This window comes from Astatotilapia calliptera, chromosome 17 (assembly GCF_964374335.1).
Source record: "Astatotilapia calliptera chromosome 17, fAstCal68.1, whole genome shotgun sequence".
Classification (NCBI taxonomy): domain Eukaryota; kingdom Metazoa; phylum Chordata; class Actinopteri; order Cichliformes; family Cichlidae; genus Astatotilapia; species Astatotilapia calliptera.
In genome coordinates this window covers 13,720,393-13,747,286 of record NC_137438.1, presented here as the reverse complement: position 1 = coordinate 13,747,286, position 26,894 = coordinate 13,720,393, and the positions used below count along the sequence as shown (strand labels likewise).

At 40.7% G+C, this 26,894-nt stretch overlaps 2 protein-coding genes across 6 annotated transcripts in view; one reads left to right on the top strand and one right to left on the bottom strand.

The window, feature by feature from the left end:
- Positions 1-3,267: 3,267 nt before the first annotated feature.
- Positions 3,268-14,295, top strand: LOC113009627 (MARVEL domain-containing protein 3). 5 transcript variants are annotated; one of them, XM_080291335.1, is made up of 5 exons: positions 3,268-3,558; positions 4,930-5,077; positions 5,712-5,805; positions 10,801-10,913; positions 12,793-14,295. In XM_080291335.1, exons 3-5 carry the CDS (start codon positions 5,714-5,716, stop codon positions 13,449-13,451), a joined length of 864 nt encoding a protein of 287 aa, XP_080147461.1. In that variant the 5' UTR covers positions 3,268-3,558; positions 4,930-5,077; positions 5,712-5,713; the 3' UTR covers positions 13,452-14,295. The 5 variants fall into 5 exon arrangements, with proteins under 5 accessions (XP_080147461.1, XP_026003850.1, XP_026003848.1 ...); XM_026148065.2 differs by lacking the exon at positions 3,268-3,558 and having other exon boundaries at positions 3,995-5,077; XM_026148063.2 differs by lacking the exons at positions 3,268-3,558; positions 4,930-5,077 and adding an exon at positions 5,084-5,306.
- A 1,800-nt stretch (positions 14,296-16,095) lies between these two features.
- The window catches only part of LOC113008964 (PH domain leucine-rich repeat-containing protein phosphatase 1-like), a 23,973-nt gene continuing 13,174 nt past the window's right edge, over positions 16,096-26,894 (bottom strand). The window contains exons 5-17 of the mRNA XM_026146947.2: positions 24,895-25,041; positions 22,890-23,117; positions 22,349-22,551; positions 22,207-22,267; positions 22,010-22,105; positions 20,520-20,675; positions 20,201-20,401; positions 19,765-19,927; positions 19,319-19,449; positions 19,112-19,228; positions 18,808-19,002; positions 18,485-18,722; positions 16,096-17,890 (exon numbers count right to left, since the gene is read on the bottom strand). Of these exons, the coding sequence (XP_026002732.1) occupies positions 16,745-17,890; positions 18,485-18,722; positions 18,808-19,002; positions 19,112-19,228; positions 19,319-19,449; positions 19,765-19,927; positions 20,201-20,401; positions 20,520-20,675; positions 22,010-22,105; positions 22,207-22,267; positions 22,349-22,551; positions 22,890-23,117; positions 24,895-25,041 (3,082 nt within the window). The 3' untranslated portion in view covers positions 16,096-16,744. The remainder of the gene's footprint in view (positions 17,891-18,484; positions 18,723-18,807; positions 19,003-19,111; positions 19,229-19,318; positions 19,450-19,764; positions 19,928-20,200; positions 20,402-20,519; positions 20,676-22,009; positions 22,106-22,206; positions 22,268-22,348; positions 22,552-22,889; positions 23,118-24,894; positions 25,042-26,894) is intronic.

Sequence of the window (26,894 nt, the reverse complement as noted above, 5' to 3'; positions counted from 1 at the left end):
TTCTCGTTGTAGTGCCGCACCCTCCCTCCTTTTTTTCAGTTCCCTTGCTTCCCATTAGTACAAACAGATCTGCATAAAGAACATAGATCTTTACAGGCTTTCTAAATCTAGACTATGAACTACATTTATTGGTAAAAGTACATTCACGGTTCTGTATAATTAAGTTTGCATTCATGAGGTCAGTAGGATGTGAAGCAGTTATACTGCACAGGACAACCTATTATGACAAGGCAATGGCAGGGTCATGTACTAAAATATCTACTATAATTTTTACACAAAGTCCCAGCCAGTATGCTTCAGCAATAACCAGCATTCTGTCAGGAGCAACACAAACTAATGTATGAAAAACAAGCAGTGAAGTGCTATGATTCCTTTGTAGATGCATTGCTTATTCCTCCTCATTTAAAATTCCAGTGTTTGTCACTCAGGCAGGGGCGGACCCAGAGAAATTTTCTTAGGGTGGCATGAGGGTGGCAAAGAAATCAAATGGGGTGGCAAAATCAAAGCCTTTTTTTTTTTTACCAAACACATATGCAGCTTGTTACATATGGTTAAAATGATTCAAATGCAGTAAGTATACACGTGTTTTTTTTTCATATAAATATAGTCTATAACTCAATTATTTTCTGTAGCCAACATAATTAAACACTTTAGTTGCATAAAACATGCGATGTTATGTGCTGTATAGCCGGTATAATAAATAAACATGTAGCCCAATAAGTATAAAATCCAGAAAGCTACACAACATGGGGCGGTTTATTTACAAACACAAGTCTAACTTTCACTGTTTTTTGTTAGAAAAAAAACAGATTGTTGCTTAACTTACACAAAATTTCAGAAATCTGTACAGTCATGAATAAAAATGTAAACCTAATTTTTCACGATTTGTTGGATTAACCCTCTCAGGTCCAAAATATAACTGTCCATTTTTGACTCCTTTTGATTTTACATTTGTATTTCACTTGTTTCATTTTATTTTTCCCCTTGCCTTCGTATCATTCTTTTAAGCTCAACCTCACGTGTGTGAATTTACTTGTTCTTTCATTGACATACTGTATTAACACAACTGATCTGAAATCACACAAAAAACTTAAAATCCCAGTAGTAGTTTTTTTTTTCTGTAACCCCCCCCCCACACACACACACACACACACACACATACACACACAGATATGTTGAGTAAATTATTTTTATAACTTGAAATGCAAATACAAATTGTACATTTCGAAAACTTATGCACACATTTTGTGAACATGTATAACTATTTATCCAGAAATGCAGCCAATACAACCTCCCGTTTTGTTTTTTTTAAAATTTTATACAACCATTTAAAAATATTACTCAAACTAAAATGAGAGAACAATAAGATGGCGCACAAATTATGTGTGCCAGTGGCACTTGCCACCCCATGCTACCCTTCTAGATCTGCCCCTGCACTCAGGTGGTAGAGAAGGTTACTTACTAACCTTAAGGTGGTTCGATCCCTGTCTGCTCTAGTCTACATGCCAAATATCCTTGGGCCAGAAAGTAACCCCTAACTTGCTCTCCAGTGCATGAATGAATGTGTGTAGACAAAAGTGCTTGTGCAAATGAGGTAAGTTTTTCAAAGTGCTTTGAGTGCTCATGGAGTAGAAAAGCACCATATAAGAACAGTAAATTTAGCATTTAGGTCACACTTTTATAAATATTACACTTGCCCCTGTTTGTTTCCCTCTAAACTAAATTTAGGTTATTTTGCAGGTTCTGCTTTTTAGCCCATAAGCAGTCGTCATATACAATTGCATAGTCAATTTCTGAAACATAATCTCCCTAAGGGAACCTCCCCAAGGAATTGATTCTATTCTATTCTATTCTAGTCTTCTTTGTTTGGGTAAGGCTAAACCTCCGCCTACCCCACTCCTACTTTACAGGTGAAAATAGAGCAAAAGGACCGCTAGTCTTTGACTTTATTTATTTTCTGCTGTGTTTTACTTTTACATCCATTTGAAAGAGTGAGTGTAAACACAAAAAATATATATTTTATGTGCTGGAATGTGCAGAAAATAGGTTTAAATATTAAACAAATTTCTTCCAGTCAGAGAATGTTGCATATAATTAAATTTTTGCTTGATGCATAAAGTTAAAAGATTAAAACTAATAAAACAAGTTTTAAAAAGGGTCTTTTCCATTTGATTACCTTTTTGTATGATGGATTATGTAGAAAAAGTAGAATTGGGCTGAAACATCTATTGCTTTATCACCTATTCAGGTTGTAAATTGTGTTTTTAAAAGTAATTAAGTAACTAAGTAATTAATTACTTTTGAAAATAAGTAATCAGTAAAGTAACAGGATTACTTTTTTGGGGAAGTAATCAGCAATTAGTTACTAATGACTTTTTTCAAGTAACTTGACCAACACTGATTATAAGTATTATTAGTGTTGTAAAATATAAAACCTTAAAAAATCAAGGCAAAGCCAACCAAACAAATACCCTGTTACTGGCTTCAATGAAGAAAAAAGTCAAGAGCACCCAGCTCACAAGTGCTCCAGGGAGACTGGCCAGTTGTTCCCAGTTACACTGATTAACCCCGCCTACCAGGAACCTGCAAGACAACACAAAGGAACAGAGGAAAACACAGAAGGCCTGGCCAAGGCAAAGGGCTGTCACACCCATGATGAAATGAATGTATTTCACTGGAAATGCATTATAAACAGCTACTAAATGTGCCAGCAGCTGGGTTTGACTCTGTTCTTTCCATGACCTGTCACTACTCCACCTGTTTCACAAGCAAACATGACACCAACTCAGAGGCAAGACACTGGAAAAAATGAGAAACTGTGAATCACTACAATCATGCAGCATAGTAATTGTGTGTTGATCCAGTCTTCCCTGTTATTGACACTCCCTGTGGAGATAAAGAGTTAAAACTTTCATCTGGTTATTTTGCACGTGGAAGCAGATTTGTTAACTGCCTTTTCAGGGGAATCTGATGTCATGCTTGATAAAGCTACTTATATATATTAGCAGTGTTGGGGAGTAACGGAATACATGTACCGCCGTTATGTATTTAGAATACAAAATATGAGTAACTGTATTCCGTTACAGTTACAGTTTAAAAAGGTGGTATTCAGAATACAGTTACTTTGTTGAAATAAATGGAATACACTGCAGTACTTTCCTGTTTCATTCTGTCGCGGGTCAGGACTGTTTGGGTTTTGTTTGACAGCTACGTTCTGTAGTTCCAGGCGGCAGCGTTACGGTTGCCATGGTTACAGGGCGACGCTCTCTCTCTCTGCGACTGTGTGTTTCCTGGGTGAGAGAGCGCCTTTTCGTTGTTGTTGTTGTTGTTGTGCTAAGCTAACAGGCAGAATGCTACAAGCATAGCTCTAAAGAATGTAGCATCATGGGCAGTGTAGTCCGTGCTGCAGGGAGAATGGACTGCCATACACGTTATGTGTCTGTGAGCGCGAGGAGGGAGAAAAAGGTACGAGCTGTCGTCGAGGAAAAACGGGAGCTGGAAGCATGTAAATATAATAATAACCACTGCAGCCAAGAAGAGTGCCTGACGAGCCCAGTTGTAAGTAAGCTGTTAAGACTCGACTGTACACCGTGTTCGTGTTTTCCTCTGAAACAATAAGCTCCGTTGCAGCAGTCTTTCAACGCCTCTCTCTGTCTCTCGCAAGAAAAGTTGACCCAGACAACAAAGTAAAGCTATTTTTCGGCTACGAGCCGACAGGGACCCCGCCGTATTAGTCAGAGGTCCCTTTACTACAGTTCGGAGTCGCGGACCTTCAGTAATACTAATAAATCACACAGCAATAGGACATTCATGTTGTTGTAAAAAGCATGATAATATATTAAGAAATCCAAAGTATTCAGAATACGTTACTGTCATTGAGTAACGTAACTGAATACGTTACAGAATACATTTTGGGGCATGTATTCTTTATTCTGTAATGGAATACATTTTAAAAGTAACCTTCCCAACACTGTATATTAGGAAAAACTCTGAAACTGCTCCACCAGCATCAACTCACGCACTGCTGCAAAATTGGTATTCTTGATACGGACATGTGGACACTGTTCAATCATATGAAGTGCAGATGTTTTGAAACTGTGATTCAAAACAGCCATCTTACCATGACTAATTGAGGCTTTGTTCATATGGGAACCTGGATGACCTTCAGGCCTATGAAAAATGACCTGGTGCTGTCAGCATGTAGCTGGCCACTGAACCCTTTCATGCTGAAAATGAAAATGCAGGACAGAAAACATGATAAAACCAAACAATTAGACAAAAACTAAACAAACCACAAATAGAAAATGGTGCATAAAGAAGATGTGTGTCTGAGTGTGTGCGTGTATGTGATACTCAATCATGTGTGATAAAAAGCATCCTATTATTAAGATATGAAAAGAGGTTGTCAATGCTTTCAATTCAATTACAGCAGGTGAGGCAAATTCAGAGACAACACTGTGTTAAAAACAGTCCTCTGGCCACTAACTAAATTCTTTGAATTCTTTCACACTTGCTCAGCTGGAAATGCAACTGAGTTAGAGCTTCATTGGTGCTTGATGATCATTCTTGAAACCTCGTACTAAGGTTATACCCGTGTCAAAGCCTGAAACAATAAATGCTAAAGTTTGAATTATTATTTTAGGTGTAAAATGAAGATATTAGGAGAAAAATCAAGAAATCAGAACGCACACACCACATTTTAGGGCCACAATATGACACTTTCTGATTTTCTATTTATTTTTAAATGTTTTATTACTAAAAGATGATGAAAACAATGGTGTGTGAGAACACAGTGATATTTTTAAATGGTAAGCAAAGTTAAATTGCCCACATAGTCTACGCTTAATTCAAACTGTGTAAATAACTGTTGCAAAAGTGCCTTTATTTCTTTTTTGTGCATTATAATGTATAGTCTGATATCTTGTGCAGTGTAAAAACAGATCGTTTAGTGCCCCCTTCTGGCAGATCTACGTACGTACACGTAGATGGAGACGACAGCTTTTGGCCAATGGTGTGCCGCTCGACGTCACCGCTGCAGCGTGCTGGTAATGAAAGGCCAACAACACCCCCTCAAACAGTGAGTAAACAGAGGCTTCTGTGGCGTGAGAGACGGGACTGACGGCGCACGAAGCTCGTAGTAGCTTTGACCTCATACCAGAAACTCTTCTGTTCACCTGTTAGTTCCTCTTCCGCCTCCGCCTCGTAGGGTGGAGTTGTTGCTACCTGGATTCTGACAGCAGACAGAATAACTATATTTGGATTCAGTAATGCTGTTTCAGTCTGAAGTGTTTTTTATCGACATTACAGTAAGTTTGTCTTTGATAACGCTAATTGAATCAGACATTTTGGCTACTTTGCTGACGTATCGCACAAGCTTGGCTTTGGTTTGGAAGTAGTACCTGCTCTTCGGGTGCTTGACGGGAAATTTAAGCTTTCATGTAAAATTACACGCTTTCTTAGCCTAGTTTTCATTTGTTAGTAGTTTTCATAATTTTCACTTTGGGGGGACTCTACGTCAGTTGTAGGCTATATTTCCATGCCAACAGGAGCTAAAACATTAAAGCGTTTTCTTTTTGTTCTTTTCTTTTTCCTGTTAAAGAAGATAAATAAAAACCTCTAGAGTCATACGTTTCATCCTGTAGTATGCGGGACAGTTTTCGTGCTTTTCAAACGTCGTTTTTGTGTTTAAGTGTGCCACTTTCCGTCAGCAGGAATGAGCCAGCAGCCGCGATCAAACCGGGGGCACCGGGAGAGGAACGGAGACCACCGGCAGCACAATGGCGACCGGTCAACACCATCCAACAGGTGCGCACTGCGTTCACCGTTGTTTTAAACCCAGACTGTGAAGTGAGGGCGACTGGGGCAGTTGTCTCACCATGTAATTCCTCAGATCAGAAACTAAATACACTTATTCCGCACACCCTCATTAGGATTCTCTCTGACCGTGGAAGAAGCGCAGGTACTTCATTTCTGCAGAAATTCCCAAGGACAAAACAAGTTTTCAGATAAGGGAGATGCTTTTTGAATGCACAGTGTTTTTTTCCTCCCTAAATCTGGATTTAAATCTCCATCAGTAGTACTTTAGAGAACAACCATGTTGACATAGGTGTTGCTGGGTAAAAGATTGTAAACATGGACGGCATATCAGGGACACCTTGTTTGTCTGTATTGACATTTAAAAATTAAAATACTTGTTTGTATCAAACATCACGTTTTACATGTGTTAAAACAGTATCAGCCTACATACTGACATACACAAAATAAATGTCACTCTCGCTCCATATTTATCAAGCAATATAACATACAGATGAGGATAACATTATTAACCCCCCTCTATCAGTGTTTTTTTTTTTTTTTAATGGAGTGAATTTTCAACACAGCATTTTTAAACATACTAGATTTCTTGAGAAAGCATAGATTATACCTATTTGTGACACACGGTCACATAATTATCTCAAGAAACAAAACAACAATAACCAGGGTCAATATTGTTTGCCCCCTGAAACACTGACCTTTGAACTGCAGCACAAACCTCTGCTGTGCAATGATGTGCTTTAACTGTATAATTCTCAAAACATATAAAATCATTAAAACTGAGACTTACTGTCCACTTTAAACTTCAGCCAGAGTGTGAGTTGTAAGCATAGTGCAAAAAACAAAAGAAATCAGTTTAAACTTGAGGGGAAAAAAGTGAATGTTCAGTAAGGAGCAGATGGATTTACAAAGTTATCACAGTGTTTCCAAGTGTCAAGAATGCAGTGAAAAATATGAAATTCAGAGAGAGCCACACAGTACAGAACAAGCCTGGCAGAGGTATGAAGTGAGCGACTTCAAAGAATCTGGAAGAAAAAATAGTGAGAGATCTGTGTGAAGGGCTCGGAACAACTGCCAACACTAGTAAAAGACTAGTAAAGACCAAGCTGGGAATTTTAAGCTCAAAGAAGACGATCAGTAGAACCCTGCAGCGGAATGGACTGGCAGGTTGCAGATCAAGAAAAACTAAACTTCTGCAGAAGATACACCTTTAAGCCAGACTGAAGTATGCTGGGGAAACCTGATGAAAGAAAGATAAAGATGGCATAAAACCCAAAGAATCACAGTGGTGCAAGTGTTAAGCTGTGGGGATGCTTCGGTGCATCTGGAACTGGGAGTCTAGTCAAGGTGGAAGGAATCATGAGGAAAGAAGGATATAATGAAAATTTCCAAAGAAATCCTCAAACATCAACAAAACTGGATCTGGGTCGTGGCTTTGTTCTCTAACACAACATTGACCCAAAATATAATTCACTACTGTGAAGATCTACCTCCGGAAGACTCAAGTGAATGTTACTGACTGGCCTGCATAAAGCCCTGAGTTGAATCTAATTGAAAATCTGTGTGGTGAACTGAAGACCAACAAATCTGGAAGAGCTTGAGAGATTCACCAATAAAGAATGAGCTGGGATGGCTCAGCAGACTGAAGAAGCTTCTCGGATGAGAGGTGAAACGTCTTCAAGCAACTTAAAGAAGTCCAGATGCTTTTCTTTCCAAGCTCCTTAGACTACTACAAACAACTGCATGCTGTTATCTAGCAAAAAGGAAATGACTGAAATGACTGATATGACTGATAGTACCAAGGGGAGCTAATAATTTTGATCCTGGTACGTTTTGTATTTTTGTGAAATAAATCTTTCTGTATTTCTATTTAAAATATTGCAAGTGTTCCAAATAAAACCAGGATGTTTGGAAAAACTCTTTCAAAATTCCTTGCTCTTTTTAACAGCACTTGGGAAATTCTTAAACAAAAAAAAGACATTTTCATAATAATTCTTGTATTTGTACAGACAGAAAATATCCCTTTGACTCTTTTGCTTTTGAATAGACATGTAAAGATGTCCATTTAAATTAAATTATGAGATGTTATTGTAATAATTTGATTATTCACTTGTTTAATGTTTGTTTTTTTTGGGGGGGTTAAGCGTTACAATTGTGACCCTCAGACTTCTTGCGTCAAAATGAATGTTGTAGTCTTGTCCTTATTAGTGAAAAAATGTAAGCTGTACTGTTAGCACAATTATTTACATGTCTTTTCATCAAAAGATAACATGTAGCCTGTGAGTAATGAAGGACACTGTAGAAAAAGTTGCAGCTGCCCTCAGTCTTTTCTACTTCTACCACTATGAATGTGGCAAGGGGAGCCCCAGAAGCAACAGAGGATTGATATTTTGTTGTACGTCTGCACAAATATTTAACAACAACAAAAAATCATAAAAACGTTTTTGTTTTTTTTTGTTGTTTTTTTTTTATAACCAGCTCAGAAACATTCAAACTGACCTTAATAGGAAACTGGACAAGCTTAGACGTGTTCATTCTGAAGTTTGGAAACGTTTTGTTTAAAATGACTTTAACCCACTTTTCCAAACTTTGTTGAGCCCAGTCCAAGAACCTGAAAGAATTTTTCTTTTGGTCATGGACCAGACTTTATTAATCCCTATGGGCTCTACTGTGAGTTAGAGTTTGCAGTCTTGTTATAATTGATGAATCTTTTGCTTCTGGTTACATCAGAGTACAACCCAATGCTGCTCTCAATTCTCACTTGCTGGTTTCATTACAGTATATTATTGTATTAGTAAAGCAATCCCCAATTTACTCATGGTTCAAGCCTCAGAGATGTAAGGTTTTCAGAGGAACACTGACTTGTAATTCATTATTGTTATATTGCTTTGTTCCTTTTTTTTTCTGAGTACTTTGTCCACTGGTGCCATAAAAATCTGAATTCCAGTACTGAATCCAGAGTTCATATTTGGCAGTGTATCAGGACTTGTTTTCAGAATCTTTATTGTCATTGTCACAGGTACAACGAAATTAAAAATGGTCCCCGATCATTGCATCATCCCTAACGATATCAACATATAAATAAAACAAAATTCAATAATAAAATAAATGGAATACTTAAAGTGCTAATAAGAAGTATCAACAAACATTCACATACATTCCCACATACATGCTTCAGTCAGCACACAGATTAATACAAGAGTGGCGTGATTGGCATTTTTTTTGTAGCAGTATTTTTTTTTTTTTGTTGCAGTTGGATAAAAGCTGTTTGAGCCTATTAGTCCTTACACTGATTGCTCTGTACCGTCTGCCTGAGGGCAACAGTTCAAACAGGGAGTGGCCAGGATGTGAGGTATCTTTTATGATGTTTTGGGCTTTTTTAAGACAGCGGGTGTAGATCTTCCAGTGTGGGGAAAGGGCAGCCAGTGATCTTTTGGGCAGTGTTAATGATCCCTTGGAGTGCTTTCCTCTGAGCCACTGTGCAGCTAGTGTACCAGATGCATATGCAACAGGTTAGAACACTCTCAATGGTGGCTCTGTAGAAGGACACCAGCAGTCTCTGTGTGATGTTATTCCTTCTGAGAATTCTCAGGAAGTACAGTCTCTGTTGGGCCTTTCTCAGCAGCTCGGAGGTGTTCGCACTCCAGGAAAGGTTCTCCTCTATGTTGACTCCCAGGAAGCGGAAGCTTGCCACCCTTTCTACACAGTCCCTATTAATGAATAGTGGTTGGGTCTCTGCCTTTTTCCTTCTGAAGTCTATTATGAGTTCTTTGGTTTTTGAAGTGTTGAGGAGGAGGTTATTGGCCTTACACGATAATGACAGCTGCTCCACCTTGTCTCTGTATGCAGACTCGTCATCCCTGGAAATGAGCCCCACCACGGTGGTGTCGTCTGCAAATTTCACAAAGAGGTTGCTCTGGTGGAGAGGAGTGCAGTCGTGTGTGTAGAGAGAGTAGAGCAGTGGACTAAGCACACAGCCCTGGGGTGAGCCAGTGCTGAGATTTAGGGCTGAGGATGTGTGATGGCCAACTCTGACTCTCTGTCTACGGCCCGAGAGGAAGCTGTTGATCCACATGCAGGTGTTGTAAAGAAGCCCCAGGTCTTATAGCTTGGCCACCAGTTTGTGTGGAAGGATGATGTTAAAAGCTGAGCAGTAATCCACGAAAAGCATTCGCACATAGCTCCCATGCTCTTCCAGTTGTGTTACGGCAGCATGGAGTGCTGTGGCTACAGCGTCTTCTGTGGACCGGTTTGCTCTGTAGGCAAACTGGTGAGGATCCAGGCTGCAGGGCAGGGCTGCTGTGATGTGTTTTACCATTGTTTCTCACTTATCTTTCTAATTACTGCCTTTTCACAGTAGTTGTCAAATTGTGATTCACTCTATTTTAGTATAGAAAAGATTTATATTATTGTTATACTTGGAGACTATTAAAAAATAACAATAATTATTAACAATTAGTCTTGTTCTCAGAAGCAAGGAAGGAAATTTGGTACCTGGCTGACATCCCTGAGTCTAGTTCTGCTCAAAGTTTCTTCCTATTAAAAGGGAGTTTTCCTTCCCACTGTCGCCAAAGTGCTTTCTCATAGGGGGGTCATATGGTTGTTGCGTTTTTCTCTGCATGTATTATTGTAGGGTCTACCTAACAATATAAAGCACTTTGGAGCAACTGTTGTTGTGAATTGGGGGTGTATAAATAAAACTGAATTGAAATTAAATTAAATGAGGAAACTACATGCTGTAGAAAGGTCTGTTGAAAGCTCCAAAACAGCATTAAAAGCACCTTGTTTTAAATTCATTTTGTCAGTAGGGAAAATATTCTATTTCTGCAGTTAACCATGTTTATAATTTTGTTATGACATTTAAAATGTCTGAAAAATGGACTCAGGCGGAAAAAGGCTAAAAACACATGTTCCTGTCTCATTGGCCTTTCTGTCAGTGTTTCAGATTAGTTGGTTGATGATTTCCTTCATTGTTATCTTTTTCAGGTCCTCCTCATCACCCCCATATTACCCCCGAGAAGCTGACTCACATCCAAGTCATGCACGGGAACGAGTGAATCACAGTGACTCCAAATGGAACTACATTTGCTCCAGAAGAGGTAGGTCAGGATGTCCAGTACTGTGCAAAAGCCTCAACTCTTTATAGTTTGCTTGGAAAAAACAACAGTGATTTATTGAAACATGTCCAGAAGTGTATATGGAAATACAGTATATAAGACGAAACCAGTTTGTACAAATCTAATGAGCTTGAAAGTCAATATTTTGTTGAGCACAAATATTGACTATTATATACTATTATATACTATTATATGTCTGTAAAATTGTAATCAAATTTGTAATAGATTGAACTAAAGAAATGGTTTCTTTCTATAAAAAGCATTCCTGTGGTATGTTAATGTCCAACTTAAACCCCCCCCCACCCCCAAAACCAACAACTTTGAAATACCTTCCGAAAGCCCCTGGAAACTATTGCCCAAGAGCACTTTAACCTCCTAAGACCTGAACAAAGAATGACGTGATTTTTTTTTTTTTCTGAGAAAAATGAGATCCACATATCAGGACATTCGTAGTATAACGTCCCTGTATGTGGATATCAGGCCCTTGTAGAGCAAAATTTAGTATTTTGGTCGAGACAACCCAAAGTGTGATGTCCACGTATGTGGATGCCAGGTTAAACATTTAGAGAAAGTCTGGCTTCTTGGAAGCAAAGTATGACGAAATGAGGAGTTGCTCAAGAGCTCTGCACAGTACTGTATGTGTGAAATAAAACTGGCGGCCTTGAGTTTCAGTGTACTTCATTCTTTCTATGAAAACTGCACTGACCGGTTTTCATGTGTTTACTCAACTTTGTTTTCAGAGGTTAGGCAGAGGAACACTATTCTGGGAAGCTGGGAACTTGAAATCAGAGCCTCACAGATTAGTTTTCTCCTGTGAGAACACTAATAAAGACCTCAAATGTACAGCTGAAGTTAGGTCTCAAGTCAAATAAAGTCTAAGTGCCACCATTATAGTTCTCTGAAGCCCATTTGATGCATAACAGCTTATTGATTTTAGATCAAAAATTTCAGTACTCGGGAGAAAAAATCAGGAAGCTAAAAAGTTCAAATGTCAATAACTAGAAGTACAAGTAAGAAGAAGAATAAAAGCAAGTATGATGACTTTTCAATTTAAGCCTCAGCCCTTAGAACCTGAGAATGTAAGACTGCCAACTGGCTCAAACTGCTCTATAGCTTGGAGCTACACACAGACATATTTTAAAAGTGAGCATTAACATCTATAAATCAATTCTAACATGTAGAGTAAAAAGCTTCAGTGCAACATTTTGAAATACTTAAAGCTCAAAGTGAGGGAGTAGCGGTAGCTGAGAAATCCTATATATAAAAGATGGACATCACATATTGGTTTTAGACTGAGCCTCTCACCCTGACCCTCGTTGTTGTTGTTTTTCTTTTTGAGGAATAAGTGACCATAGACACGGTGATGGCAGTGTTAATGTTATGAGTTTTTGCTGGTAGGCTTGATTCACAAACAGACAACAGCACAGATACCTGATGACTGGTGCTAAGTAATTGAATAATTAAATTATAAGATTTCACCCAAGCACAAACCTCTAGGATGGTTTGTAGCAACTATTCATGACATTTCTTATTAAACACATTTGGTGACTGTAGGGACAGACTTGTTTGTTATTTTTGTTGTTGGGTTATTTTGAGTATTTTTAAAATTTGATTTAAATTGGTTTCAGTGCCAAGAGCTGAATCAAATGTAGCCCTAAACTGTATGTGTCTGCGCACCACTTCCAAACTTAGATATTTAATTAATGATCATATGAGGCAAAAAAAATAAAAAAAATCAGGACGCCTCACCACAAAACGCTGGTGCTGTTTTTTTTTTTGTTTTTTTTTATTTTTTAAATGATTTGAAAGATTGATTTTTCTGTAAAATGAACTCAAATGCCTGTTCTATGTGCTGACAAAGGTATCATCCTGATCTGCGCTGTGCTGACCAACGCCCTGGTCCTCATCTGTGTGGTCGCAGCTCAGATGGTTACGTCGGGAATGTCCTCGGCAGCCAGCATGGGCGGCTTCAACCTCAACTCCAACATCAACTTTGAGGGTACTGAGCTGCAGAAGCTACGAGAACTAGACATGCAGTATAACCAAATGAGGGCACCAAGCATCTATGGCGGCATCCCCTTCAGCCTCACCTTTGGAATAGTCTCACTGCTGTTTGTGGTGTCTGGGAACAAACCCCCCCACCGGATGTCGCGAAAGCTCCTGTTTGGAGCGCTGGTCTTTCAGGCGGTGGGCGCAGTGGTGTATGTGGTGGCTGTCGGCCTCTACCTGCACTTCATGATCAAAGTCAACTCCACAGATGTGTGCAAGCAGCGGGAGATTCTGTATTCGCGGAACGGCTACACCTGGATGAACTGTAACGTGAGTGGGGCCGATGCAGCTGTGGCTCTGTTCGGACTCATCACCGCCATTCTGTACATTGCTGGCACAGTGCTCACTTTCCAGACCATTCAGCACGTGAAGCGTTACCTACAGGAACAAAAGCGGCGGGAAGAGGAGAAAAAGCAGGATCGGAACAACCCACAGAGGGCTCCGCTGTGGGCCGAGACCACATCTGTGTGAGGGAGACTTGTGTACTGTGGTTAAGGGGACACTTTAGTTTCTGCTACAATGACATCTGAACTGATTCAAAGAGGATTGGCTCCAAATGTGTAAGACTGACAGACGGATCACAGGAAACATTTAAACTTACAACTCTTCATCGTCTCCACATGGACACAGCTACTTTGTAGTATAAACTACTTCTGTGTTACTGCCCAAAAGTGACTGTGGATCAGGGGACATAAACAGTACAGTGAGGTAGCACTAATGTGCTGCTGTGGCTTAGTTGGATAAAAAAAAAAGAAAAATCTTGCATAGCTAGAATACATTTGGGATTAAAACAGTACAGTTGAACACTAAAACTAATGTATGACAACTAAACCTGCCTAGTACTTAGTGAATTTAATGTCGTTCCCTCAGGCACTGTAATACATGGATGAATATTAAAGCTTTTCCACTTATGGAGAGAACTAGAAAATAAAGTGAAGACTCAGCCATCATTCATCAGCCCCACATATTGTTAGTTAGCTCAGAAAATGAAATGTATTATGTTGGCTTTTTATGCACATTCCCTCTCATTTTTGTCAATTTTTATGTAGAAGTTTTTGTATGTGTCTTTTAAAAAAAAAAAAAAAATCTTCTATCCAAATGTAACTTTGTTCTCAAATGTGTCAGTTATCTCAGGTAATGCTGAACATGACCGGCTTGTGTAAGTTAAATCGCTGAGTAAATCTTCAAATGGCCTGTTTTACTGTTGGAGATAGTTTTCTAATAGTAACATGTACACTGCTTAATGTTTTTTTTTTTCTACCAGTTTGCAGCATTTTATCTACTGTAATTAAACAGACTATGATTCCATTTAAAAGCTGGATCGACTGTCATTAGGGGGCAACAGAAGTCTGAGCGCCTGTCCTGCTGTTTGTGTTCCCCTGTTCTGTGCCAGCCATGACATCACTGCTGTCACACAGTGGAGCGCACACATACAAAAGGACAGCAGTGATGTAACTGCGCTGACAACACAAACTTGTCAAAATTCCCCAGAGTGATAAAATGACCTGACTTCTAAATTTACCATTTTAGACAGCCTGATCATCACAGCAGCACTAACAAATTTCTTCTTTTGGTTATGCTCTTTTAAGTTTGGATATTCTGGTTGCTCAGCTCTGCCAACATACCTGTTTTAAGATAATAATAATGATGATAATAATAATAAGGCTGCAGATAACTTATTTTAAATATCAGACTGAAATAATTAGCTGACAGGAAACTGATGGACAAGCAAATGTTCTCCTGCTCCAATTTCCTGTGTTGTCAGCAAAGGGACGTGATGAAAAAAAAAATATATAAAGCTATTAACAATTAAATATCTAAATTATATATCTAATAAAAAAATCGTGAGGAGCATTTTCCATCTTTAAAAATGAAGGAAAAAATGTGGTAGACAACAGTAAAAGTCATTTCACCTCTAGACAATTATTGACTTAATCTTCAAATACACGGTGACCATGTATCCTTGGGCAAGATACTGAATCCTGAGTGACCCCAATGCATCGGTGTGTAAATGTAAGAAAATGAATATAAAAGCATTGCAAGTAGGGCTGGGCCATATAATACCGTTCACGGTAATACCGGTATAATGTTAGGCAATGATAAAATGAAAGATCGCGATAGAATATGGGTAAAACGCGCATGCGCAGTGCCTTTGTTTTCATACGCACATGGCGGAAAAAGCATGGTGGCGACGGAGAATGAGAAGGGCGGAAGCAGATCGTTGAATGAAACGGATGAACCAGAATTTGTTTGTAAAAATGCTGAAACTTCAGTGGTGTGGAACTGGTTTGGCTTTCGTCCGTCAGATACTCACCAAAGCACAATTTTCAGTAGAACATGCAAGCGGGCCGTCGTTATCGGAAAAGAAGGGTTAGGGATCGGAAAGGAAATCAGTGGTATCGCACATCACTACATTACAGCTACCGTAGACAGGAGCCTCGGCGGAGTAATATGTACTGTGCTTCAACATAATATTACCGTATTGTGACTTTAAGTTTTGTGGATATTATACATCGTTATGCTCAGGATATGTGAGCCAATTTCCACTGGAAATGCCTTTAGTCAGCAAGGAATTTGCATTTGCACTGATACATTTTTATATAGCTTTAAATGCACATAAAAAAAAACAGCTGCTTGATTAAGTGAAAATACACTGATGGGGTTTTTTTTGCACTAATAAAGTTGTGGAGTTGTAAAGTATTTTGCCTCGCGTCAATGTAGTCAGTTATATCGTTATCGCAAATTTTCAAATATATATCATGATAAATATTTTTGGCCATATTGGCCTGCCCTAACTGTAAGCGTGCGTGTGTGTGTGTGTGTGTGTATGTTTGTGTGAGAGAGAGAAATTAGGTGAATAAGGCTTGTAGAAGAAATGCACTACAAGTTGAATTCTGGAAATACAATCATTTCACCTTCTCAGTGCAGCTATACACATACACACGTTAAATTAATTAAAAGAAATGAGTGAGCATGTGTGGACTGTATGCAGGTGACAACCGGAAGTTCGAGAAGCAGATGTGTTTTAATCTTATTACATAAAAACATAAAAGTGATACTGTGTGGATGGTTCTGAATGAGCAAGATTTTAACAGATAAACCCAAGTCCGACATGTTTTGGTTATCTGAAAACTTTATTATATAGCAAAAGTAGCTCTCTTGTGCGGTTTGCTGAAAACTGTAACACTGTTTTGAGAACATTCATTAAGCTGTCAACCACTGATCAGCATGTAGCCACTGCAGCACCACTAGACTCTGCACACCCCGAAAAACAAACATCTGGAATATCAGCCTTCACAAATAATCATCTTTTCTCTCAGAGAACATTAGCACGCTTCAGTGACGAGGTCACTTAAAAGTATTCAACTCCTAAGGGAGTTAGTCCAACCGTTTTGCTAACCCCAGTAACTGTAAGGCCATCAGCCATGGCGAGCAAGGAGAGAAACAGTCTGCTCTAAGACAAAAACAGACAGGTCCGACTCTAAGTACCAGTGAACATAAAATCAATGAGGCTAACACAAAGCAAAGTGCTTCAAATCAAAGATGTGGAACAAATGAATTTACAGGTGAACATTTCATCAACATGAGTGTTAGAAAAGTTTCATTGGTTTCAAGGTGAAGTAAACAAAACAAAAGCTGTAAGGAAACAGTGTCAAAGCCGGGTCAGAGTATTCTGAGGTCTTGAGTGAACTTAATGCTGAGCTCGTTCACAGACTCTGTGGTCTTGTGTGAAACAGACTGACTCCAGTTGTGGAGAGCAGCTGTCAGAGGGGTGTGAGGAAGTAGTCTGCAGGATTCTGGTAGTTGTGTGCTTGCTGGCTGTGTGTCTGTAGCTGCTGTTGCTGTTGTTGGATGATCTGCCGGACTTCTTCTTCCAGCTCCGGGGGAATGATGAGCTGATCATCGGGGTCTGGCTGGGCAGGGGCGTTGAAGTAGCCCCCCTGCTTCTTGACAGGAGCATCGGCAGCCTCCTCAATGAGGTCCTGGTTCCTGCCTTGACAGGCCACAGAGCCATTACCTCGAGCCTTCCGGCCCAGAGTTCCTGACCGAGCCTCCCCACCGAGGTAGGGAGAGGAGGGCGGGACGGGGGAGGCAGATGGGGAAGGGAAGGCCAGAGGCAAAGACTCACTCTGCAGCGTGACAGGGGGAGGGCTGTCTGTGCTTTGCTGAGACTGAGCACAGTTGTGTCGTAAGAGACAGTGGACGTCAGCTTCCACCTCCACACGGCTACCGTTGGAGAAGACACCAGCGATGGGCTCCTCGTCCTCGCTGTCAAGCCCGTTATCAGACAGTGCTCCAGAGAACTGCCTGTGGAAGCTGCTCCCCCTACAGGCGGGTCTGTGCGTGCCAGCTCGCCCCGGGAGGTTCGGGTGAGAGGTTGGGGGTTCAGCCTGCGGCAGCGGTTCCTCCGAGGACGCCGTTGATCCCACCTCGCTGCTCATCTCAGATGTGCTCAACTCGCTGCTCAACTCACTCACTGTTGCTGAGGAGGTGGGCGGCGGCTGTGGCAGCGGAATGCTGCCATCACTGCTTCCCGAATAAGGATGTAAACCGGGCTGAGTTGCCGGGCCAGGGCTGGGTGGTGGCGGTGGCGGCTCGCAGAAGCAGCAGCATTCTTCAGTGATGCTGAGCTTCACAATGACGGCACTGAGGCTATCAGAGCAGCCGTAGCTCTGAGCCAGAGTCACCAGCTTCTTTGCAGCAGCCAGAGCATCTGGTAAGTTCCTTACCGCCTCCACCGCCTCACTGGGCGACAACATGTCCCACAGTCTCCGGCTGCCCAGGAGAAAAAACTCGTCCTGCGGGGTAAGCGCCACCGTGGAAACATGGGGGTGAGGTGTCACTGATGGGCAGAGGAAGGAGTAACCCATAATCCTGGTGGAGTCTGTTACGCCGCTCACTTTGTTATCCTGCAGGGAGGAAAAGGACAAACAGAAGCATTTGTATTTCCCCCCTGGAAAAAACTCGACAATAATGACATTTATTTATGGTTTTGTAGGGTTGAAAACGGACTGCTGACTGTTTCAGTAACAAGCTGTAAAACAAAACCAATATTCTCTTGTTCCAAAGTTAATTTTTCTTTTTGTCTGTTTAGATTCAGTATTTGTGTGCTCTATATTGTTGGTCTCACCAAACTAAATGAATTGAATACAGTTTACTGTCAGTTATTTTAAAAAACATTACAAAACAGTCTGTGAATAGATTCGCCCCATCAGTAGTCCAAAAACTGGTGTGGTTTAAGACAGAGAACAGCTTAAGCCAGACAATATTTAGCTCCATTAAATGGCCAAAATCTGCCTTTTTTCTTATTTTCTATTATCCATTTATATACTATAAGCATGCAAATTCTGGCTGCTCATATTAACCATGGCTAAAGTTTCAAATATGCAAAACAACTCTATTAGAGTCCAAAAATACAAATATGGAGCTGGAAGTGAGAATCACAGGTGTCGATAAATGGACTTGTTTCAGCACTTTGTGCAGCATATGAAACGTGTCGTTACCTCAGTGATAATAGCGTTATGCTGCCGAACCCTCTGGTACTCGGCCTCGTCTTTGACAGTGTGGATGTGTGAAAGTTGCATAGCTTTGCCATCTCGGCACAAAACAGCCTGGCACCTGCCAACGTTGGCAGTTTTCAGAGTGAAGCAGCCACCATGCTCACTGGACGCTACCGGGTCATGTCTGATGTGACACAGAGCTGCTGACCCGCCCATCCTCTGGCCTGCTGTGCCCAGTTTCCTGCAGGAGATGGGCACACAACATCCTGAGTGAGGTGAGGCTGTTTTCCTTCCAAATCACACATCGTTTGGAGGTCAGTGTTTACCTTTGCATGGTGAGGAAAGTGTTGATGATGTAGTCCTCTTGCCTCTGGCCCCTCTGAAGTTCCTCTGCGAGCACATCTCCCATGGTGCACTGCAGCAGATAAGGCACCTCGACATTCCTGTCTCCATCAAAAACTCCATACAGAGCTTCATGAATGCCGCAGAAGCTGTCCAGAGCCAGAGCAGCCACACACAACCTGAGAACAGCAAGAAGGAGGCAGTTTAGAACAAGAACAATGACACAAAGCCAGAGATGGGGCATAAAAAACAAAACAAAAAAGGCTGAAGCATCAAAGAAAGACTGACTTGTTTTTCACTCCAGAGGCCTCCGTGTAGCCATGACTCCAGACTGCAGGGACTCCTTGGCTCTCACTCACACAAGGAGCTGAAGGTGAAGGATCCACCCTCAGACATCGGATATTACTACAGAGAGAGGGAGAACAGGACAGGTCAGGCAGTTGCTCTTTTATTCCCAAGCTCAGGTGGTGGTGTGTTTATGCGAGTGAGTCATACTTCAGGTGTTCCAGGCTCTTGTGGTCGAGGCTGAGTCGAGGATTTCCTGTGAGGTCGAGCTCCTGGAGTTTTGAAGGAAGGATCTCTGGCAGAGTCACCTCAGTCAACTCATTGCAGCTCAGATCAACACACTGAAGAGAAACACAGTGTCAGTCCTGACATGTGCACACGAGTCAGGTTAAATTAAGTGTTTTTGTCTAATTTATCATCTTTTTCCAATTTGTTTTATAAACTGCATAAATTCAATTTTCTTTTTGCATTTCTTTTATTTTCTCTTTGTTTCTGTTCTGTAACGCTGGATAATCTATCCAGCATTAGCATTACCACAGCTACCTCCTCCTCTCAAATAATACTTCTGGCAGGTAAGCATTAATTCAGTGAGTGGCATTAGTACACTACAGCTACCTCCCTATTACTAGGTGAAAAAGAGTTAAGTTAAGATTTACCTTAATCTCAGGCAGCTGGAGGACTTCAGGGAAGGCGCTGATACAGTTGGAGTGGGCAGAGAGCGTGTGCAGGCGCTGACAGTTGAGAATGGTCGTGGGCACCGCTCTCAGCCTGTTGCCACTCAAATCCAGCTCCTCCAGCTGCTCCAGTCGAGCTAGTTTACTGCAGGACGTGGAGGTAAAAAGGAGTAATCATGACCTGCACCAAGGCTCAGATTTTATACAGGATGATGAAGGATGTGTACCATTTACTTAGGAATAGAACACCTTGTAAAAGCAAAGGAATGTGGGAATTGGTGGTTAGAGGTGGAGTGAGTGAGGATAGTGGAGCGGAAATGATAAAGGAACCCTACAGTTAAATCTAACATGTCCAGATGTAAAGAAGCCTTTATGGTCACATTTTAAAGCTCAGTTTATATCAGGTGCAGTATTTCACCTGGCAGTGAAGGTTTGCAGCTGGTTGTAGGCGAGGTGAAGCACTCTGAGGTGGCCGTGTCCAGTCAGAAGAGAGATGCACTTGTCAGTCAAGCTGTTATTGGTCACGTAGAGCTCTTGTAGGCTGCTGAAGGCATCCTCTGATAGGCTGGCTGCAGGGAGGTTCTCCAGCTTATTGGCCGACACATTTAGGTATCGCAGGCTGGGAGGAATTTCCAACAGAGGGTACAAATTTAGTACAAGATAAATAACGGATACATGCTGATGGGAAGAAACACACAAGAAAAGAACAAAAGGAGGGAAGAAAAAGATGTGTCCACCTCTGCGCTTTGATGAACAAGTTGTGTGGGAGCTCAGTTAGATGGTTGTGTTGGAGGTCCAGGACTTCTAGCTGTGATCGCTCCAGCCTCTCATCCAGCTGACACACATCGTTCCAGCCTGCCAGCAGCTTTCTCAGGCTCCCACTGGACAGCAGCCTAAACACAAACAGCACAGCCAACTCAGTGTGTGTGCTGTACATCTGTTAGTGGGACCACCATGCTGAGCACCATCTGATTTCCCATGGAGGTTCAATGAGTTCACTTTGTATTCAATTAATCTATGCTTGAGATTCATGTTGCTGGAAACTATCATCAAGCATGAATGAACCCAAATAACTGTGATTGTGAATGCAGGATTACATCATACGAATGAAAGAAAATCTGTCTGTTCATCCGTTTTTCACCCATCTCAACAACTATTCATAAGATCTGCTTAACACTTGGCAGGTGTGTTGCTCTAGGTCTGAATAAATGAAGTGGTGATTTTAGGCCAGACCTGATGAGCAGTTCTCATATTATGGCTGAAAGCACAGTGTTCACACTGTGACTGCTGCCTACTCCACTCTGTATGTGGAGAGGCACACACACACACACACACACACACACACGTACGTTTGTTTTGCTACCTGTGTGAAGACATTCACTGATAATAATGCCATATTTACCCATAATTGCAATCATCACAAATAAGTGCAAAATAACTAATCTAATATAATTCTAATTAGAAACTTTAAAAACATGTTTTAACCCTAACACAGGCCCCTGAAGAGGTGTAAAATTGGAGCTGACAATTTTTTTTAAAAGTTAAAACTTCCAAATTTTGAGAATTCCAATCGGCAAAAATGTAAACTGGTTCTCACAGAAAAGCTCAAGGCGCTTTATTTAAATGCATCATTTTGATATCTTTGGTTTCCTGTGATAAAGGCTCTAGCCACTCATGTGGTTTGGATGAAAAGAAAACTGCAACCCACAATTCCTCATTCTGCACAGCCACGTTTTAAACAAAGTAACGTGCACAGACACACAGACACATGTAGTCAGTGGATCCTTTTAGCTGTCCTCCTTTCTAAACAGTAACTTTATGATTATTGTATGTGATACATTTAAGGGGCACGTTTAAATTGTAGCTAAAAATGTTAGGTGATATCCCTCATACAATTAATCAATCAATATCATACAGTTTCACGATTTGAAAAAAAGAACTGCCTGAAAGAGATGTAGTTTTGTATTTTTTCATTAGTTTTTATTTTCAGTAATAACTTTCTTCAGTTTAGTTTAATTTTTGCAAGCTTGGTTCTTAAGTCTTTTTAAATGTAATTTAATATATTTTAAGAACCTTACCACAGGCACATTGAAGATCAAGTAAGTTCCAATGATGCATTATTATCAGCTGTTACGTCCAAGCTGCTTTCCCTCACTTTGATTTTTGTCATTTCCCCACCTGTTCTTTCATGAAAAGCATAAGAATCATGTGTCTGTGCGATGCTCACCGTACAGGCAGCTCAGTGACACAGTTATGGCTGATGTCCAGCACTTCCAGTCTGCTGCTCTCCCACACCCAGTTGGGGACACATCCCAGCTTGTTCCTTTAGGAAAACAAACAGAGTCAGCACTCAGCTTACAACAAGCACATGTTCTGTTCTTCTAGATTGTAAATAGGACAGTGAAGTATTCTTAGTTTTTATACCAGGATAAATCCAGCACAGTCAGATTCTCTGGAACAGGATGCACCTCCAGCTGCTTCAGCTCTAAAATCATAACACAACTCTTTATGGCACGAACGTCTTTCTGGATTTAATATCTCTCTAGAAAAAATTAAGTGGTCGTACTGTTGTGTGCAGCATGCAGGCTCTTGAGGGCGTGGCCACAGACTCTGAGGAGGGCAAGAGTGTTTCTGTCACAGCGGAGGAGCTCCAGCTTGCAGAGAGAGCTGACATCCAGCTCGTCTAGACCTGTATCCCTCAGGTCCAGATGAACAATGTGGGCCAGCTGCTCCACATCTGCCACTGTCGCCTTCTGAAGCTGGTTCAGCCTGTTCGAGGCATACAGCACAGAGAGGAACAGAGAAGGGGGAAGTAAAGGAAGAGGGAAGAAAGGACCAGAAGAAGCAAACACTTTAACCTCTGACCCGTTTCACATTTCAGAACCTGAGAAGAAGTTGTTAGGCATTCGTAGTACGACTGACCAAAATAATTAACCGACAGGTTCCCTTCCTTCACTGTCTCCGTCTTTATTTTGTACTTCAAAAGGCTAAATTAAACCTTTGTTGCCATTTCAAAGACCACCAAACATGAAAGGGGAGTCATGCAGAACTGCAGTATTTGTCATTGGCAATTCTAAAAATGTAAGCTACTGCACGGACATTTTTACCTGAGATCTATGTAGCGAGCAGACAGCCACTGCAGGCCAGCCAAGTCCAGGACAGAGAGCTTGTTCCCTGCCAGACAGAGTCTCTCCATCCCTCCAAGTTTCTCTAGGACAGGGGGCACACAGCTGAAACAATTGAAGGATAAGCCGAGGTAGGTCAAGCCCTCCAGAGAGCCCAGCTCCACAGGCAGTGAACTCAGAAGGTTACCGTCCAGGAGAAGAGTCTGCAGGCTGGCCAGAGCCAAACAGAGGGAAGGGCATTTAGTCGTAATTACAGTTTTTCTCAAATGCTAAAACACATGTCACAAACGTTACCACCAGGTCCCCCAATGTCCAAACACAACACCCTTCTCTAAAGCTACATAAACACAACCACACCTTCCCACTGCAAAACTCAAACTCCCACACCAAGAGAGCAGCTCGAAGCTGTCAAAACTGTAAACACTATACACAGCATTACACACTACAGCAAAACAATTGAAAACACAATGCTCAATTTGTGAGAAGGTTCTTTGGTTCATAACTGCCAATGCATATTTTAGAAACTATACAGTAACGGATCGTCGTAGATCCCTGCAGAGGATTAGGCATTTAGATTTGTGAGTTTCATATGAGTAGTATAAATCTATAGAAAATCCTGCATGTACGTACACTACTGTAACACAACTCAATGCAAAAACAGAATCTATTGCACACAACAGTAATCTTGAAAACATGAACAGGGTGTGAAGTTTTTTTATTTACGTTATTCACACCACACACACACCACAATCACTGTGCGGCATCATGTCGCTGAGCTGTTGCTCGCATCTCGTCCGTAATGATGGTGCGAGGTTGTCTTGCTCTCCCTCCTGGACCTTCTCCTCTCCCATGTTGGCCTTCTCCTCTTCCTCGTTGGTCGCTCCTCTTCCTCCTCTCATTTGAAATCCTCTTCCTCATTGGCCTGCTCCTCTTCTTCCAGGGCCAGCTCTTCTCCCTCCTCTGCATCAAATTCCTCTTCCCCTGACTCTGCCTTCATCCATTGTGTTTGTTTGGAATCTTCAGCATACTGTGCACTCTGAACTTGCTTTTACATGAGGGTACAGCATTAGCAACAAGTGTCTTCAATTTTGAGTCATTGTGTGTAGTGAATGACGCCAGGTGTGTTCCCTGTGTTCAAAGATTGGTGACTGTGGCAAGCATTTTGCATCACATGGGCTTTCATTTGAGAATATGAGCAGAGTTGTTTTGCAACATGTGTTTTAGCAAGGAAAAATGTGTTTAGATTTATGAGTACAGAGGGTTGTGTTTTGTGAATTGTGTCTTCATGTGACATGTGTTTATGGTACTGGAATATGGTGGCTACATTTAGTAAATGTGTTTAGACTACTGGTCATTTGGGTTACAGGATTGGCTTTTGTGTTTTAACATTTGAGAAAAACTGTAATACAGATACTGTGTGTAAAAAACATATTTGCAAATATAGTGTTAAGAAAAGACTTCAGACACTAAACAGGACTCTGACATTTTTGTACTGACTTGTCTGTAAGTATAAACAAGCTTAATTTGGAACTTTTAAATATTACTTTATATTCAGTTATGGAACATAGCTGAGTATTTTACATTAAAAGTAAAATACTGTTTCCAAATAAACGCCCCGATTCCAAGTTAGACATAAAAATTGTGTTTTGCCTTTTGAAATTCCTAGAAAATTTCAAAAGGAAAAAAAAAAAGCCAGCATATGCGCAGAAACTCCAAGCTCCCACATCACACAGAGACACTGTTAGTGTCACTGTGTACTATGGGCACTTGGACAACACCTCTAGATTTCTACGACAGAAGTCTGGTGCACAGCCAGCTGTTCGCTCAATAGAGAGATGGATTAATCAACGCTGATGTACCGTAATGGTACTAACAACAACAACTCCAAACTGATGTCTCTGTCAGCAAAATGCAGGTCAGTGAGGACACATCCCATTTTAGGCTTCATTCTTATGAAACTGCAAACCTTGGATCGTCATTTACTTACTTGTGCATTGTTCCTACTTCTGCAGGCACGGAGGAGAGACGATTTCCAGACAGGTTTAGCTCCGTGAGGGAGGTGATGTCACACAGGGCCAGAGGAAACTCAGACAGAGCGTTATTTGACAGACTAAGGCTTCTCAGTTTACAAAACCTAAAGAAAAGGGGAGAGAAAGAGAGAAGTATTCAGCAAGAGTGTGTGAGAGAGGAGGGAAGGGCAAGAGGAACAGGGCCAGACAAAGATATTCATCTCTGTGCTATAATAAGACTCTGGCCTTCTTTAAAACACAAAAAACACACACAGTGAACAACTATTACTTACATAACACCTGCCAGATTAAAAAAGTAAAATCAGCACAGAAGAAGCTAATACAAAGGTTCAAGGACACAAAGTATCAAGTTTTCAACAGAACAATGCAGCCTGTGCTTCAGGTAAGAAGCTTGTGTATATTGTTTATATTCATTGCGCTCTTCTCCTCCTAATCCAGTTCACAGAGCAATCAGAGTGAAAGGCTGATCCAGGCCCACATTCTTCTTAGTTAGACTCACCCGCCCACCACAGCAAGGATACAGTCCTTAAAACACTGCATGATATGCATATGCTTGTGCCAAAACAATGACGTGTAGAGATTGCCATCAGGCAAATTTCAGGTTTTGATGTCATGTTGCCTTGACAGGCATGGATGCAAGAAGCCAAAATAAAGGCAGACAGAAAGGAAAACGAGGCTGTTCAGATGAATGCTGCTAATCTCTGACTGTACATAATAGGTTTGTCAGTGCTGGTCACTTTACTTACCCACTTTACCATAAAACGTAACGCTGGTCACTTTACAAGACAATCTGCAGACAGTTTATGCTAGAAGTGTAAGCTATATTTGAGGATCAGGGCATTTTTACTTATCTATGCAAATTTTGTACCAAAACTTAAGAAAATAGAGATTGTACTGTCTCATACTGATGTCCTCATTAGCACAAAACTATTACTAAACACTTTTTTAGACTACACCTGCACTACTGTCAATTCTGAAAAGACGCACATGTCAAAAACAATGTGCAACCCCTGTCGTTGTCATTTTTATCCAAAGTGAAAAGTTTTCGTGCTCTACGTCGCAAATCAAAGCTTACAGAATGGTCAAATATCTTTAAAATTGCTGCCAAGATAACAAAATGACACAAGGACCAAGTCTCAGTTGCTGAGAACACGTCTCTTTGATGCTCAGCGTAAAGTGAGAACATCTCTAAAAACTAGGAATGCTTTTATCTGCACAATAAGGTCTAAGTGATTTTCTAGAAATAATGAAAGGGCATTTCCAGATAATCAGTCAGTTTGTGGTGTTATATGGATCAATTTATTATTTAAACAGAGCAAGCTCAGGAGCAGCACACTACCATGGCAAAGTACAGTTGGGGAAAACAACTTTTTGATTCCCTGCTGAGAGTAAAGCATTATACAATTACCTTATTCTGAGTTTTAGTCAGTGAGTTTCTTTTTTAATTGACGTTATAAAAACAAAACCTGCTTTTCGTTTTTTATTTTTAAAAATTCAAAATAAAAACAGCCTCCAAAAAAACTATAACGGAATAAAGCAAGGGACTAAAGAGCGAGGCAAATTTTATTAGTGTTTTCCTGATGAGTTTACAGTGCGAGTTAATAGTGTTTTATCTGTTCAGCTGATATGTTAGATCTTGCATCTCACTGTGTAAACAAACTTTAAAGTTTGGTGCTTTCTCTGTGATTCATGAAAGCACCAAACCTCACTTTCCCACTTCTGCTGTACATGATAGCAGAAGCGAGAAATAAATAAGAGAAACTGATGAAAACTTCCATGATGAACCAATTGAAAAGTAATTAAGAAGTAAATGTAATTCATATTCAAGACCTGGAAAGCTTTTCCTCCGTGATACTAAACGGGTTTCAAGACCTCATAATCAAGCTTTTGCAAGACATTATACTTAATATTTTGTTATGAAGGTAGTGTGGAAAAAAGAAGCCAGAGATAAAAGAAA

What these genes read in the sequence shown, in the direction of transcription:
- LOC113009627 (XM_080291335.1), top strand. Translation starts at nt 5,714, where the DNA reads ATGAGCCAGCAGCCGCGATCAAACCGGGGGCACCGGGAGAGGAACGGA. An exon ending in CGGTCAACACCATCCAACAG is followed by an intron (nt 5,806 to 10,800) that starts GTGCGCACTGCG and finishes TATCTTTTTCAG; the next exon opens with GTCCTCCTCATCACCCCCAT. An exon ending in CTACATTTGCTCCAGAAGAG is followed by an intron (nt 10,914 to 12,792) that starts GTAGGTCAGGAT and finishes GTGCTGACAAAG; the next exon opens with GTATCATCCTGATCTGCGCT.